Consider the following 15,301-nt stretch of genomic DNA (forward strand, 5'->3'; position numbering starts at 1 on the left):
TGACAGCACAGCGCCGGAAAACATCCTTCAGATAGAGGCAGGTCATTTAACTACTGCATGTTATGCAATATGTGCTGCTGAAATGTTATATTCATGTGTCTGCATGTGTGTGTATGTGTCTTGCTGATGGGGATCATTTTTAACTTGGAGGTTAAAAGTCGTCAGGCCTCTCTGGGCTTACGAGACCGTAGACATACACTTCACTAGGCCATGTGGGGTACATAGAAAACTTGTAAAGTGTAGAGTTGACAGACAGCATTATGCTGGATGGATGAAATGAGTAATGGAGAGTAAGGTAAATTTAAGGGCTGTATCAAGGTCAGCCCTCCAGCCACCAATCTGAAACTTGTCCCTCATTACTAGACAGTTATAGGGCTAAAGTCTGCAGGCTTCCACCTCCAAAAGAGCCACCTCTCTGGCTACCTGGAGAGATGTAAAACACGCATACTCATACACACATAGTACTGTGAGTATATCAGTCATGACTGACCCGAGTTGTAGTGGCTAACAAGCTCAGTTTACACCCCTGGAGTTTTACTGCTGCCTGCCCGACTGCCACTTGCATTCCTCAGTTTATGGTGGCAAGCTTGGCTTCTGCAGTGATGTCTAGTTGCATTCATTGATGCTGCAGTACTGAATGATTAGTCCAGTGACTGACTGGGAGCTGCCACAGCCATGGCCTCTTATCACCCAATATAATGAGCTTTCTTTAACAACCCAGGGCACTTTGGGGGTATAACATTTGAGCAATGGGAGTTCATGAGCAATTTTTGGTTATTATATAGACAAACAATGCTCTCGTAAACAGTGTGTAAGTGCGTGTGTCGTGGTGGCGCCAGCTCAGGCTGAGCACCTCATAAACCCCTGCTGTCCAAAGGCTGCCACCTCTGACAGAATGAAAATCCCCTGGTGGGGGGAATTAACTGCTGGCTCTCTATGCACACACTCTGATTCTTAGTAAACAGCATCCTCGTCGGTCATTCATACCGTCCTAATTATTAGACCGTAACAAAAGCCAGGCCTGCCTATTTCAAATTCTTCCTTCCATATTTAGTGGTGAGTCGAATACAATTCTATTGCAGAGACAAATTTTTGTGACTATTAAGTTACATACAGGCGAACGTGACACGTGGCAACAGTAACGTTGCATTCGCAAGGGGATGATGAATACAAAAATCCCAAGAATACTGATGTTAAATGTTTTTAAAAAACATATAGACATGAAAATTGCTCCTTGTGTGGTGATGTTAATGCAAAGTTTCATTCATATTACCCCAGGGTACATACAGGAATATATACATACAAACCCTATGATCATTATAGTAAGATGTTCATGTAAACATGATTATTTGTGCATAATTTAACTACTTAGAAAAAGCCTTTCTGAGTCTTTTTCATTTTCCACTGTGGACATGACTTCATGATAGAGTGGGTATGGTTTGCATTTCTGTTGTTGCTCACACATGCCACACAATAATAGAAATTCTTTATATTCACTACAGTCATAATCTGTACAAGCAGAAAAGGGAGCATTTTAGTTAAATAATAATATCCTAGATGCACTGTAGTGTAGTGGTCACGGGGTTAACATAAGAACTGTGGGTTTTCTTTCATGTTTGACATATTATATTTACTGGTCTGTGTACGGTAAACCTCGGTTGGCATGAGGTGGAGCTGTCCAGACTGCTGTGGTGCTGATTACTGCTAATGTCCATTGTTAATGACTTCTCTGCATGTTCATATATAAATACTGGAGCCGTACATGTAGCTGACTTAGCTGGATGCCATGCATTATGCGTTTTTAAATTGACATTTTATAATCTTACTCGACTGCAATTTTAGAAAATCTAAACACGTTTTTATCAGGATCTGATAAAAAGGACCTTTAATTCTTCTCAATAGGTACAAAGGCAAGAGATATTCACAAACCCCTTCCAGCATTATAAAATCAACGTTATTAAACTTTTACTATTTTAAATGAGAATGTCAAGAGATCGAGGTTAATATTTGCGTATGAAGCTTGATTTCTTTATGTACTGTGCTGGTCAACAGCTGCTTATGGACAAGAGAGTCGGTCTGAAGAGATATGAGCTGAATGGGAGAAAAGTGTTGTTCTACTTTGATGAGGTGAGTGCAATCAAAATTCTTGATTGCTGCGTCTGATTTTGCACACCTGTTGCATCACTGTAAACACAAGATAAAAAGAACCTCTGATTTATTTATTTGGTTTTTTTAAGCAGGTTTAATAATACCCATGTTTGTGTCTGTATTCATGTGTATGTGGGCTAGGGTGCTTTCATAAGTCTTTCTCTGTTTCGACCTTTTGTAGATTCCCAGCCAGTGTATGACGTGCGTGGCCTTCCAAGCTGTCAGGGAGTACATTGTGGGCAAGACGGCGCCTGTTCCGGTCAAGATCTATGACTACTACGAACCAGGTGTGCCTCTGATGAATATTTTAACCCTTTAAAGCCTGAACTGTGAAATAATTGCCATAAAATTCATATTATTTGAAACTGGAGTGTTTATTGAACCTTTTGACAATAAATAAATACATATTAATATGCATGTATCATATTTGCTACATTCTGCATTTTGTTTTTGCAGTTTATTGCTTAAATATATTGTCTGATATATTAAGACTTTTTTAATAGGGGAGAAAATCACACTGATGATGAAGAAGTCTTAAAAACTCTGGGCATTAAGAGCTTAAGTGCTCCTCTTTAAGGAGTTAAACAATTTTTTTTTATGACCTACTAATGGTGAGCTTCATTGTTTCATGTGTGTGGATGTGTGAACATGCTCGTGTGGGTCTGTGCTTGTCGTGCAGCTTTCGAGGCTACCCGGTTCTACAATGTTAGTGAGAGCAGTCCACTTGCACGGGAGCTGTGTGATGGACCTACGTGCAATGAGGTGGAAAGTTCAACCAATCAGTGGATAGGTGAGAAACATGTGCAGCGCTCCTAAAAGTGTGGAAAGGCCTCACTTTCATGAATCTAATGAAAAATTCTGTTTCTGCAGGTTTTGTGCAGGCGAACCAGTGCAACAATGTGTTTGGCTGTCTGGAGGAGGAGCGGTTTGAGCGCTGCACGTGCTACAGGGATTGCGGTTACGATGGGGATCCTGTTTGTGGGTCAGATGGGCAGCTCTACCAGAACCAGTGTCAGATGGAGGTCTTTGCCTGCAGAAATGGCACAAGAATCAAGCAGGTTCCGTTGTCCCAGTGTCCAGACGGTAAGAGCTCTGTCATCACGCATCATCTCATCTGTTCACAGATTCTGGACCTCTTTGTTTAACCTTAGTTTTTTTTTTTGTTTTTTTTTTTAAATGCCTCTAATAGTGATGTTTGCACAATACCATAGCCAAGCTGCAGACCAAAGACTCTCCCAAATCCTGGATTTGTAGTGATTAAAATAGGTCTGGTTCCTGTTGACATTTGTTTCCACCCAATGGCTGAACAAACATTTGAGCAATCACAGTTTAGGCAGTGGTAAGAATAGATCCGTCATGTCTGTTCATCAAAAATGTATTTCAAGTTTTTGCAAGTCCACATGTTAAAAAGTTGTGAAAACATCCTCTGCCAAGTTCAGTATCAACAGAAAATGTCACAGACCAGATTTATACCTGACTCGCATCACAAAGGATGGCTGAATGAATGATCCAAAACTACTGTTAAATTATTGTGTACATGTCCACATTTCTCTCTGTTCTGGAAGAGAAATGTCACAGAAATAGACAAATTTCAGTTAATATAAAGCATGTGTCATTTCATTTCTCTATACAGTTAGTGGTCTGTGGCTCTCGGGCATTAACAGCGTGCCCCAGTGTATTTTTCCTTAACTGTATGTGTTTTTCCCAACTCTCATTGTAGGTTAATGGGCTCATATGAATGTGTAATCCTCATTTTTTCCTTTATTTTTATTTGCGTCTGTTCATGTACACATGCCTCTGTGTATGCAGTGATCTGAGTTTGGGAAACAGCTGTTCAGGTGTTGAGCTGATTACTGAATGAGTTTGGGTTTTTTTTTTTTTTGGGGGGGGGGGGGGGGGGACTACCCATCGCACCCCAACCCCCCACCCCCACCATCCTCTCTCACTCGCTGCTGTATTACAGGGCTCCCTCCAAATGACAGAGTGCTTTTGTCCAGCCTTTGAAATCCTTGTCACATTCCTTTCCGACGCACAGCCCAACAACAAAGGAGCCTTCATGTTGTGGAGCAGATTGGGAAAAGGCATAGACAAAACTGTGGTGGGAAAAGACCTCAGTTTGTGCCAAGTCGTTCATGCTAGAGATTATCAAAAGGATTGTATTTTTTTGTTTAGGGCCCTCTGACCTTGTTTGTTTGTGTACAGTTGTGCGAGGGAGATTCATGCCACCGTTTCCCAGTTTTGAAAAGGAAAAAGATATGATTTGCTTCCACACATGGCCTCCTGGCCATGCTTTGGCCCCTGCTATTTTTGGATAGATAGAATTTAGTGCGAGCCTCTGTTCAGACTGAGTGTGCATCATTGTCTTGCCAAGAAGTGTTGCTCAGTGGGGTGGATAATGCTTCTGGCCAGTATTTAGATTATGCAACAATGAAACTCTGTTGAATTCATTACTTGTTTTTTAGGTGCTGTGGCAGCCACATAAATGTGAATAATCTAACATGTGTCTGTTTATACTTCCAGTGAAGACCACGGAGGACAGGCAACCAATAGTGAGTCAGGAAACTGAGCAACCCTCAGTGCCTGTACACACAGGTAGCCTCCCATATCACACCTTTTCCCCACTTACACAGCTTTGCATTCTTTCATCTCCTCTCTGCACTTTCTATGCATTTTTTCTCAAACTCGTAGTTTGTCTTAGAGACAAAGCTTTGCTTTTTTTTTCTTGTTTTCCTTCATTATTTACATGTTTTAAAGAGCCGAAAGCAAATCTACTGACTAATCCACTTTTGCTGCCATTATAGGTGAAACTCTATTTCTATGTTAACTAAATGTAAATGCAGTGGGCAGTGAGCAACCCCGTGTTTGTGGCACATTGGAGTTTGCAAGGGCAGGGAAGAAGAAAGGATTTAAGACCAGGATGAAAAGGTTGAGACAGTGTGTAAGGGCAGTAAAGCTAAAAAGGAGAAAAAAGAGTGAAGGGGACGACCAGGAGATGGGATCAGAAAAGAGAAAAGGAACAGGGTCAGTGGGAGAGTATAGGAAAGTAGATATGCAGGTGGGGCGTACGGCAGCACATTCCCCTGCCACCACGTCATGTTTTTACAGTCTGTGTGATAAATAGGTGGATCGTTTTCAAACAGCCGGCTTGATTGTTGCTCTGTCATGAGCTTAGATCAGCTGCCATTTTCAGGGAGGCAGCCAGAAAATTCCTGATAGGATGTTTGGCTGTGCGTGCAAGGAGGATGTAGCTGTGTTACATTTGGCAGTGCAAGCATAAAAAAAAACCAGTCATTCACAAGCTGCAGGAGCGTGTACTTGCATACTGTGTGCGCACACCGCATGCTGTTATATGTACATGATTTTAAACTCGGCCTGCATGAAAGTCTGAGTTGCCTACAGGTGCGTGTGTGTGTGTGTGTGTGCGTGCGTGTGCGCGCACCCCGTGTGGCACAGCCTGCACTGACTTGTTGCTGAGCCCGCTACCCTCGGTAGCTGCAGTTCACTAAGCTTCTCTCACTCAAAGGTCTCCTTAGTACAAAAGCCAATGCTTCACACTCACCACTGGAATGTTGTTTCGCACTTACACAAACACACACACATATCTATACGTGCACACATAACGCATACACTTCCTGCATGTCCATACAGGCAGATATTTGCCCACACACAGAGACACACGTGCACACTCATCTAGAATAAGATAACCCTGGGGTGATTAGATTGAATAAGTACTGTAAAAACACTGTCATTGTAAACCATTAGAATGTTCACTACATGCCAGATAAGTGCACCGAGAGTGTAATGGGTGAATGTGAGTCTTGCCATGAACCTGACAGCTTCCAGTGTAACAGCGGAGGACGCTGGAGCTCTGGAATTAGCTTCCTTGTGCAGACTTGTCATGTCGGTGACCTTCTGCCAGAGGACAACATACAGTAGAATACCTATACAGGCATTCCTTCAGCTGATTTTTGGTCATCACACATACATTTTTTTTTGGTTACAGACTTTACAAAATTCCCACATCATATTTGTCTTAAATTTGTTTAACTCTCACCATATGTGCTGCAGGCCTCAAAGAAGGAAACTCTGATTGCAGGCTACTCAGAATAAAGCGAACTTTCATAAAGCTATACCTTGAAAAGACCGATTCAAGCCTAGCACGCTTATACGAGGAGACAACATTTTAAGCAAGGTGCGACCCCTGCTGTGTGTGATGTGGTATTGCTCCTCAAGAGGTCCAGATGTGCAGTATATTAGAGGTGTCCTGTGGAGCTGTCTCGCAAGCCAGCAGGGTTAGGTTTAGATTTAGTGTTGCTAGCCAGGATTACGATCTGCATCCTGCAGGTCTAAAAACATTTTTCTTTCTCACAGTTTACATCACTATTTACTTCTTAAAAGTCTTCCTCATCCCTGTGTTGAAACATTGATATGTTTTTCGTGGCACATTACCACCCCCTGTAGTTTAGTGTAGTAGTACAACACCAACTATATATATATTCACATCAGGACAGATTTTTAGAGTATCCATGACAGCCAGAACTTTCATTTTTATCTCGCCTACCTTGTCTCTGTGTTTCTCACTAACCCTGTTCTCTCCAGGCGAAGAGGAGCAGGGCTCTATGGCAGAGGTGTCCTACTACTCCTATGAATACGACCCAGACTCTGATCCTTTCCTTGCTGATGCAGAGGGAGGGGACCATTTTGATCTTCCTGAAGGCGGCAGGGGTGTGGAGCATAACGTGCTCCTGCCAGTAGATTCCCAGCTACCCACACTGGACACAAAAAACACCCCTGAGCGATGGTATGAGCTACATCTTTGATGTATTTGTTTAACAGACTTTGGATTAGTAGACCTCTCTGATGTTTTCTAGGTATCTGGAAGAGTCTGTTGTGGATATTCATCTTTGGTAATAATATTAAAGGAATAAAAAAGCAGTTGTACATCTCCCAATATTATGTCTCCACAGACTTCAGCAAGACTTTCCCCTATAAAGAGGACATTTAATCTCCCCTGTTCCCAAATGACACCTCGGTATATATCAATAAAGTGGTTTGATGACCATTAGCTTTCCAGTTTTTCCAAGGGTAGCTGCACAGGGAGAGACTGTCCTCACTTACTTTTGATAAAAACCCAGTCACTTTGTTTTAAAGGCTTCAAGAGTTACTCCTAGGAGGCTTTCAAGGGATAAAGAGTTAAAGATGATCCTTTAAAGAACATATGTTCTGTTTTCTTGTCATCTACAGAAACACTCCCAGAGTGAAGCCATACCCACCTCCGAATTGTACATTATTTGTGAATATGCTAGTGAATGGAAAGAGAAGAGAGACTTGCTGAAAGGATGACATGGGGGGGTCTGGAGAATGAGTGTTTGACCTTGTGTGAGTCAGAGTGGATGCATTTATAAGCCTGTGTGTGCGCTTGGATGTGACTGTGTACGTTTTTTATTAAGCTAGTATCCTCCAGACTTGTATTTTTCCTCCTCTAGACTCCTAGTAATCAATAGGCACAATATCATATTTGTTAATCACTGTACTGCCATAATAATCACTAGAAGAAATAATCAAGTATTTATGTTTGTAATTACACCTGATGTTATGCAACGTATTTTGTTATATTTTCTATCTGTGGTATTTATTTTTAGATAGAGATCATATCATTTTTATTTTCTAAGTCGCCCCCTCAGTACAATCTACCTGCCCCTTGTGGATTTTTAAGATGTATGCTATACTATCCAAGGCATTTTTCTTTTTCTTTCATAGCAAGCTTTAACCCAGTTATTGCAGTGTTTGATGAAATTCCTCTTCTGGTATCCTGCTGGAAAACAGACATATGCTAACCATATGCTTTACGGAAACATAAGCTGAAATGTTTTTCATTTTAAAGATTTTTGGGGGGCATTTTTGTCTTATTAGACAGCAGAGTAGAGATTGACAAGAAACACAAGGAGGCAGAAGGGGACTGGCATGCAACAAAGGCCTCTGGCCGACTCTGACTTTTACAGTTCGACCCAGCTGTAGTGTTTCTGAAACTATTCTGCCAAGATACCAGCATCTCCTCTCACCATTGAGATTTGATTGTACAGCTCATAAGCTATTTTGTTTTTTTGTTCAATTTTGATCTTTGAAGCAGTCAAGTTAAAAATATTAAAGAATAATAAAGAATGAAGTTTTGATTTCTGTAAAAGTACCAAATTTGATCAAATGTAACCCAGATCGATATCAAATATTGTGATTTTTTAAAACAAATGAGAATAAAATTTGTATGCAGTTTAGGCCTTTGGTTTTGTTACTTCACTACCTGTGTTTCTCCAACTGACTCACTGAGATATCTGCATCTGCAGCACAGTACGTGTCTCTTTTTTCAACTAGCAGAGCTGCAGTGCAGTTCTTTATGAGAGATGTGTTGCTCCATTTCCCTTAAATGGACGGTGAAGTCAGCAGTCAACTGTATTATACTCAGCTGTTTCAAAGGGCCTTCTGCTTTCACTCTCTTATTCCTTGTATGTAGCTGCATTAGAGACAGAAAGCATGTTAGTGTGTGTGAATTTGTACCTAACTGCATAGAATAGAATAGAATAGAATAGAATAGAATAGAATAGCCTTTATTGTCATTGTACAGAGTACAGCAAAATTGGAGTGCCACTCCCTTGGTGCAAGATTCAATAATAAATATAAATGTAAAATATAAAAAGTACAATAAAACAATCGCAAGTATTCAAACAATAGTAAATAAGATATATACAGGATAGCAGCATACTTGCACATGTTTGAGCCTTAATGTGTTGGTGTTATTTAGGTTGCCAAAGGAGGGCACCCCCAGGAGAGAGTTAAAGCCTGTGAAAGTTTAATGTTTGCTTACTGCACGTCACTTGTCGACCCTCTCGGTTACAGTTGTCTCTGGAAACTGGCAGATCAGGCCTTTAAACCGAATCAAATCAACACATAACTGTGTCTGGAAAGTGTGCTTGGCTCGAGGTTAAGGTTGATAAATCAGGGGGTTGTTAATTCACTGTGTATTCCATCAGTTCAACAGGAGATGCCAAAATACAGGTTCATGTGTGCTGCACTACATTTGACTCTGGTTTGGGGTTTTATAGCGTGTACTCTGCATCAAAGCGTTGCTGTGCTTGTTCATTCATTTTAAAGGAAATCTTCTCTCTGCGTTCGTACTTACAGAAATAATATAAAGCCATGTGGCTGCACTGTATAGAGATCTGGTACCGTCAGCAGCGTGAGGCCAAATTTGAAGTTATCAAACTCTGAGCAGTGACAGCTGATGTAGCTGCTCATTCTGAATGGAAAACTTTGTTCTTGTTGTGACAACGAGGCAGCGGTGCAGGGGACCAGGCTGCAGCAAGCTACCCTCAGCAGTCTCCGTGGCAACTGTACGCATGGCTGAAGAGTGATATTGCGTCTCCACGCTGTGATGAGCAGAAAGAGTCAAAAGAGAAAGGACGGAGAGGGGGATCTTGGTTTCATGGTTTGCGGGGGGAGCGAGCTAGCGTTACATGAGAGTGAATCGGAGTGATGACATTGTTTCTAAGTGCCAGCTGAGTGCACCTATACACCTACCCCCATGGAGGAAGGGCTAATGACCTGTCTAAGCATCCACTGATGAAGCATTTGGACAAAGGGGCAAACGGGCAGACAGAGTAAACCCTATCCAGGGTAGATCCTCCTCTGTTGTTGACACTTTGACAAGCATTATAGGTCTCAGGTTTCCTGATTGCTTTGGAGGAAATTGGTGATTGATCCTAGATCAGGCAGGGTTCTGGGTTTCTAAAGTCACCTGGGGCTTTGGTGATGCTGGATCAAGAGGAAGCACAGATATCTAACAAAAAAGAAACAGACAATAGACCAAGAGCAGCCTGAATGAAGGAATCACTTGCGCCTCTGAATCTGATGACTGAATTTCCTGAAGCCTGCCTCACTTTTAGCTGAAAAGGGACATTACCTGTGCAAAGACCCCAGTTCAGCTATTTTTATTTATTTATTTTTAAATGGTTTTACGAGCATATAATGCCCAGAGCAATCTGATACTTCTATAGAACCACTACCATTGCTGGACTCCTGAAGTAACTATCAATTCTGCAAAGAGTAAGATGGAGAAAAAATACCCAGTAATTGCTGGACGAGAAAAAGGTAAGTCATCGTGAATAATGATCATGGTTCTTTTTTTAAATGTAAATTAATATTTACAAATAAATATCAGTAGCTTAATATACTGCAGTTAAGCAGAGTGGGTCGTTTTGCAGTGGGCAGACCTGTCAGGACTTGCTCCACTCTGTGAAAAAAATGCTCCCACCTTGTTAGCTGTTTGACATAGTGTGCATAATAGTGTTTCATTCAAGGCTGAAAACTGGAAGGCTAATCTCTAAAATTCACATGAATATTAATTTGTATTGTCTAGTTATCTTAGGCAAAATTATACAGACCTTATTTGCAGAGAACCTTACATAAAGCTGCGTTCACAATCAAAGGAGCCACTGTCACTTTAGAATTTTCCACATGTATGATTTTTGTAAACTGGATGTAATTTAAGACACTTGTATTTTGAGGTTATGGCAACTTTGTGACATCTTCTGCTGTTTCAAGGGCCTGGACCTGGTCGCTATGGGCTTCCTCCCACTATTGGATTTATTGGCCATGACTTCACAAAGTCAACTAGCCCTGCCTACACTTTCCATGGAAGGATGACTGATAATAGTGAGCACCGCTCTTGCTTTATGGTTTATCAGAAGTGGGTACTTTGAGGGCTAGTTTTCAAGTTTAACTTAAAGCTAACTAAAGTTTTACTTTTTTTTTTTTGCAGATTTTTTTCTTTTTATTTATTCTATGACTAACTAAATAACGCCTTTTTTTCGTCAAACTGCTGATTTAGGACACAAATTAGCTGAAAGCATTACAGTCACCAATACACACATTTCACAGAATTTGTGTACAGTAATTTATAATGTTTATGTCTTTGTTTTCACAATGATTTCCTCTCCTGTAAAAATGATCTCACAAAAATTTCCGTTTGGTGTGATGTCAAATTCAACCACTAGGTGGAGACAAGACGTTTTTCTTCACTTTTTGTTATTTTTTTTAAAACTGCATCTACAGATTTTCAGGATCAAATCAAATCAAACTAAGCAAAAAGAATGAAAAGAAGTTTACTCTTTAAAAATATACATTTGTAATTATCCAATTAATTTTTAACAGTATATAGTGTTGACTCCAGTCCAGGGCCTCGGTATCACATTGATGCAAGAATCACTCGATTTGGAAAGGATGGCACACCTGCATACTCAATGCTGGGTAAAGTCAAAGCCCAGAGTAAGTATGCTTTCCTTCATTATTGGAGTTTATTTTAAAATTAATTGTGACATATTGTATATCAGTCAGATCAATAGATTAGTGAAGAAAACATGTACTTTTGACCCTTCTGGAGAACCCCATGTGATTGTCTTCTGCTCACTAGAGGAGCTTTTCCACACACCAGGACCCGGTGCATACAGCCCTGAGAGAGCCCCACCATGCAACCTGCAGCGCAGACCTCCATCCTACACCATGGGCTCTCGCACACACTACCGCAGTGTTGACTCGGTCCCAGCTCCCAACAAGTACTCTCTACCGCCACTTATGGGCGCTCAAGTCCCAAACAAGGCATCCAGTGCAAGCTACACAATATCAAGTGGTCTCAGCATAGGGGGACCATCTGAGGATTTAGCCAAGACTCCTGCGCCTTGCAGATACAATAGTACAGACCCAAATGTTTATCTGCTCCGACGGCCAGCGTTTTCCATGTCGGGACGTCACAGTTTACCCAGAGATGGCACCAAGAAACCAGGTCCAGGAACATATAATCCAGAGAAAGTTACAGTCCACAAGGCCCGGGCACCAGCCTACTCCCTGGGTATCAGACACTCAGAATTTGTTACTCCACTTATTGTCAATATTTCTGACTAAACAGTCATCTGAGAGAAAATTACATCATCCTTCAATTAAATAAAAAGAAAAGCAGCAAGTATTAAGGAATTAGCATATTTTATTTGTCCAGTATCAAAGAACTTGACAAATCAACCATAACGGAGAGCCAAATGTATATCAAGAAATAACATATGCACATAAAATACATACATTCAAGGAATTATCAAGAAATGTTTTAACAAAAATGTTAGGGATGTCATTGGTTTGAGCAAAATAAAATCATATGCTCATATGGCCATTTAGTAAATAGATCAGTCTTGACAACATTACACCTAAAGATAAAAAAAAAATTGGTAAATTGTACAATTGACAGGCAAACTTCCACCTTCAAATTGTTTTAAGTTATCATTCACAGTGAAAACAAGACATTTTTGTCTCTCATAACCTCTAAAAACTGAGGAAATTTGAATGAAGAAACACAAAAATATATACACACAAAACTACAGGGCATCTACACAATATATCACAACACATATAGATTTATGTGCAGGACAGATATAGGATCGAAAGACAATACATATCAGCAGAGGAGATAGCAGGTATTTTAACAGACAGCTTCCCCTTTAATCCTTTGGGAGAGGCCTTCTGAAAAGCAGTATGTGTGGCTCTAGGGAGTAAAGCAAGAAAGGATCTGTCAGCATCATCAGTAAGTCACAGTCAAGCCTACAGCTGTACGTCGTCTACACCCAAATTTGATCGTGGCCAAATAATGCAGTGTAGAAGCTGTATAATGACAGATTCAATTCTTATGTCAACTTTAGCATAATACTCATATGCTGTTGAAAGTATATTGAAGGGGTTTCAAACACAGGGGCCAAATGCAGCTCAGCAAATGCAGAGCCAAGTCAAAATTTTGTTATCAACTTATTGAAATTGAAAAAATAAGAATTTTGAGTTAGTAAGTCAAAATCTTGAGACAATAACCTGAAATTTTAGACTTAGAGCTTTTTATTGTCATTGTGCAGTTTCTTGCACAGTGAAATTGGGTAGCTGGACCACAAAGGTGCAAAAATGAGAAGAGAAAACAATATACAACAAGGGGGGAAATAAATAAGAAAATAAAATAAAAAGCAATATATGTATACATATATGCGAGTGAAACTATATACACATGCTGTATGCGTAAGAAACATTGAAACAGAAACATTGTGGGTCTGTATACAAGGGCAATTATAAAATATAATAATTGAAATGGTATGGATGTCAAAAAAACGTTCTTATGTTTGTTTATTTTTACCAACAATAACAAGGTTCAATAGGGTAATTATTAAATGTTTTTAGTCAGTAAAACACCTTGCCGTTACCAGCGTTTCTTCACATGACTGATAATTTATGGACATTTAATTCAGATTGCTTGGATCATAAAAAAAACAAACAAACACAAAAAACCAAACAAAAAAACCCCCAATATTGCTTCTTTCCAAAAAAATTAACATTTAAATCTTCTCTAATTTTGTATATTCACTGTGATCTACACATTTTAATATATCTTCCTGGGAACCAAGGAAAAAAAGAATCTTCCCATTGAACTTTTTTGTGATTACCATCCTCTTTGGAGCTAAAAGAGGCCACCCAAACACATGGGATATCAATGGAAAGCCCAGAATGTCCTCCATTTAGTCCCTCAGGACTTAGTAGTATAACTCAAATAAGTCAAAAGATATAGACCAAAAACAAATGCCCATTACAAAGGACATAAATGAATAGGCTGGTTCTCAGGGGGATGTGTCATAATGGTACTGGCTGTTTTTAAAACAAACAAACAAACAAAACAAAACACCTTCTTGAAATTGTGCTTATTTTTCTTACAGTTTCTCAGGGTCTCAACCATCTCTCCTGTGGATGTACTACTTCTTACCCACACAAGATCAAACTAGGCTCTTATGAGTTTGGCCCTGATATAGGGTCACCATGAAAATCACCCTGATATAGTCATCCCTCTTCTTTGATACATATACCAGGAAGAGATCTGTTCATAATGGCCAATAGAATACACACCATGTAAAAAGGCTGAGCTAAAGCTAAAGGCTTCAGCGTAGAGTGAGCAATGTTATGGCCTGTAAATGGTAAGTGGCCTGTATTTGTATAGCGCTTTACACTACATTCAGTCATTCACACATTGGTGATGGCAAGCTACAATGTAGCCACAGCTGCCGTGGGGCGCACTGACAGAGGGGAGGCTGTTATAGCTTTTTTTTTTTATAATAGCAACCCTGATCATTCCCTGGAGACGCTTTCCTACTCAAGTGACAGTAAACAGATGGTGAAATGTCTGGTTTAAAACAAAAAAAGAAAAGAGCCCTAAAACACATATTTGCTTTTACTGTGCTTCATAGTTTTCCAAAGGTTTGACAAATACACAGAAACGTGGTATTTTCACCACCTTAGATTCAAAGAATGATGACGTCAATTTGTAGTTCTTTAGATGCACACATGGGCGTCTGACTTAATTTTCAAGACAAGACTGAGGAAAATGTGAACTTATCCTTCACACCGTGATTACTGACCTGGTTTATGGATCATGTAGTGAATCCAGCCCTGGCTCTGTTGGACTCCAAGTCCTCTCCACTCTTCTTCTGTCATCAGGTGGGAGGAGGGCACCAGTTTGGACAGCTGCTTAGGAAGCACAACATGCCTGAGGATGGAAATATAACAAACATATTGTTAATTGCCTACTAGGGGTCAGACAGTTTATTTTGATATATTTTAATATCAACTGCTAACGCTAACACGAGACGTCTCAATTTACAGCGGCAATAAGTTATCTCCACCACGTTCAAAAGCTACTTTGACCTTAGCTAATTACTCGAACTAAATTAACGGACTCTTGAAAACGTTAAAAACACAATACCTGTATTCGAAGTCGTCATCGGTGTACTTGTCAGAATAGAAAATCTGTTTTTTCGACATTTTCAGTTGACAAAAGCAACAAAACTGAGCTTCAAAGAGCTGATATTGGATAATGTGAACCAAATATGTTCGCTAGCAGTATCTACAAGCTCAACGAACTACTGTCATCTGCCGCTGTTTTCTGGGGATGATTCAAACCCCAACGGTTACCCGCACTCCCCTGATTGGTCAAAGCAGCAGCACGCGGACTTAACAGGATCGTCTATTCAAAGAAAGATGACTCCCTCCGCAAGGAAAACACAAGCCTTGAGGCGAAGCGCTATCGCGATAG

General features: G+C 40.3%; 3 protein-coding genes across 4 annotated transcripts in view; 2 read left to right on the forward strand and 1 right to left on the reverse strand.

Moving 5' to 3' along the window:
• cpamd8 (C3 and PZP like alpha-2-macroglobulin domain containing 8) overlaps positions 1–8,420 on the forward strand; it is a 44,810-nt gene extending 36,390 nt beyond the window's left edge. For both annotated transcript variants that reach the window (XM_082523161.1, XM_082523162.1), the window contains 7 exons: positions 2,053–2,127; positions 2,330–2,435; positions 2,828–2,938; positions 3,019–3,231; positions 4,669–4,740; positions 6,748–6,949; positions 7,393–8,420. In XM_082523161.1, the coding sequence (XP_082379287.1) occupies positions 2,053–2,127; positions 2,330–2,435; positions 2,828–2,938; positions 3,019–3,231; positions 4,669–4,740; positions 6,748–6,949; position 7,393 (780 nt within the window). In that variant the 3' untranslated portion in view covers positions 7,394–8,420. The remainder of the gene's footprint in view (positions 1–2,052; positions 2,128–2,329; positions 2,436–2,827; positions 2,939–3,018; positions 3,232–4,668; positions 4,741–6,747; positions 6,950–7,392) is intronic.
• Positions 8,421–10,770: 2,350 nt separating this feature from the next.
• On the forward strand, positions 10,771–12,111 carry cimap1d (CIMAP1 family member D). Its single transcript, XM_082524181.1, has 3 exons — positions 10,771–10,854; positions 11,353–11,466; positions 11,612–12,111. The coding sequence occupies exons 1-3, from the start codon at positions 10,842–10,844 to the stop codon at positions 12,097–12,099; spliced, it is 615 nt and encodes a 204-aa protein (XP_082380307.1). The 5' UTR covers positions 10,771–10,841; the 3' UTR covers positions 12,100–12,111.
• Positions 12,112–12,160: 49 nt separating this feature from the next.
• Positions 12,161–15,206, reverse strand: cks2 (CDC28 protein kinase regulatory subunit 2). The gene is made up of 3 exons (XM_082524182.1): positions 14,972–15,206; positions 14,628–14,755; positions 12,161–12,727 (listed from the first exon to the last, which is right to left on the reverse strand). Exons 1-3 carry the CDS (start codon positions 15,028–15,030, stop codon positions 12,684–12,686), a joined length of 231 nt encoding a protein of 76 aa, XP_082380308.1. The 5' UTR covers positions 15,031–15,206; the 3' UTR covers positions 12,161–12,683.
• Between the last annotated feature and the right edge of the window lie 95 nt (positions 15,207–15,301).

The sequence above is a fragment of the Aulonocara stuartgranti genome, assembly GCF_965226115.1.
Source record: "Aulonocara stuartgranti genome assembly, chromosome: 23".
NCBI lineage: Eukaryota > Metazoa > Chordata > Actinopteri > Cichliformes > Cichlidae > Aulonocara > Aulonocara stuartgranti.

What these genes read in the sequence shown, in the direction of transcription:
- cimap1d (XM_082524181.1), top strand. An exon ending in GGGTAAAGTCAAAGCCCAGA is followed by an intron (nt 11,467 to 11,611) that starts GTAAGTATGCTT and finishes TCTGCTCACTAG; the next exon opens with AGGAGCTTTTCCACACACCA.
- cks2 (XM_082524182.1), bottom strand. Translation starts at nt 15,030, where the DNA reads ATGTCGAAAAAACAGATTTTCTATTCTGACAAGTACACCGATGACGAC. An exon ending in GATGACGACTTCGAATACAG is followed by an intron (nt 14,756 to 14,971) that starts GTATTGTGTTTT and finishes TTCCATCCTCAG; the next exon opens with GCATGTTGTGCTTCCTAAGC. An exon ending in CTACATGATCCATAAACCAG is followed by an intron (nt 12,728 to 14,627) that starts GTCAGTAATCAC and finishes TTTACTCCCTAG; the next exon opens with AGCCACACATACTGCTTTTC.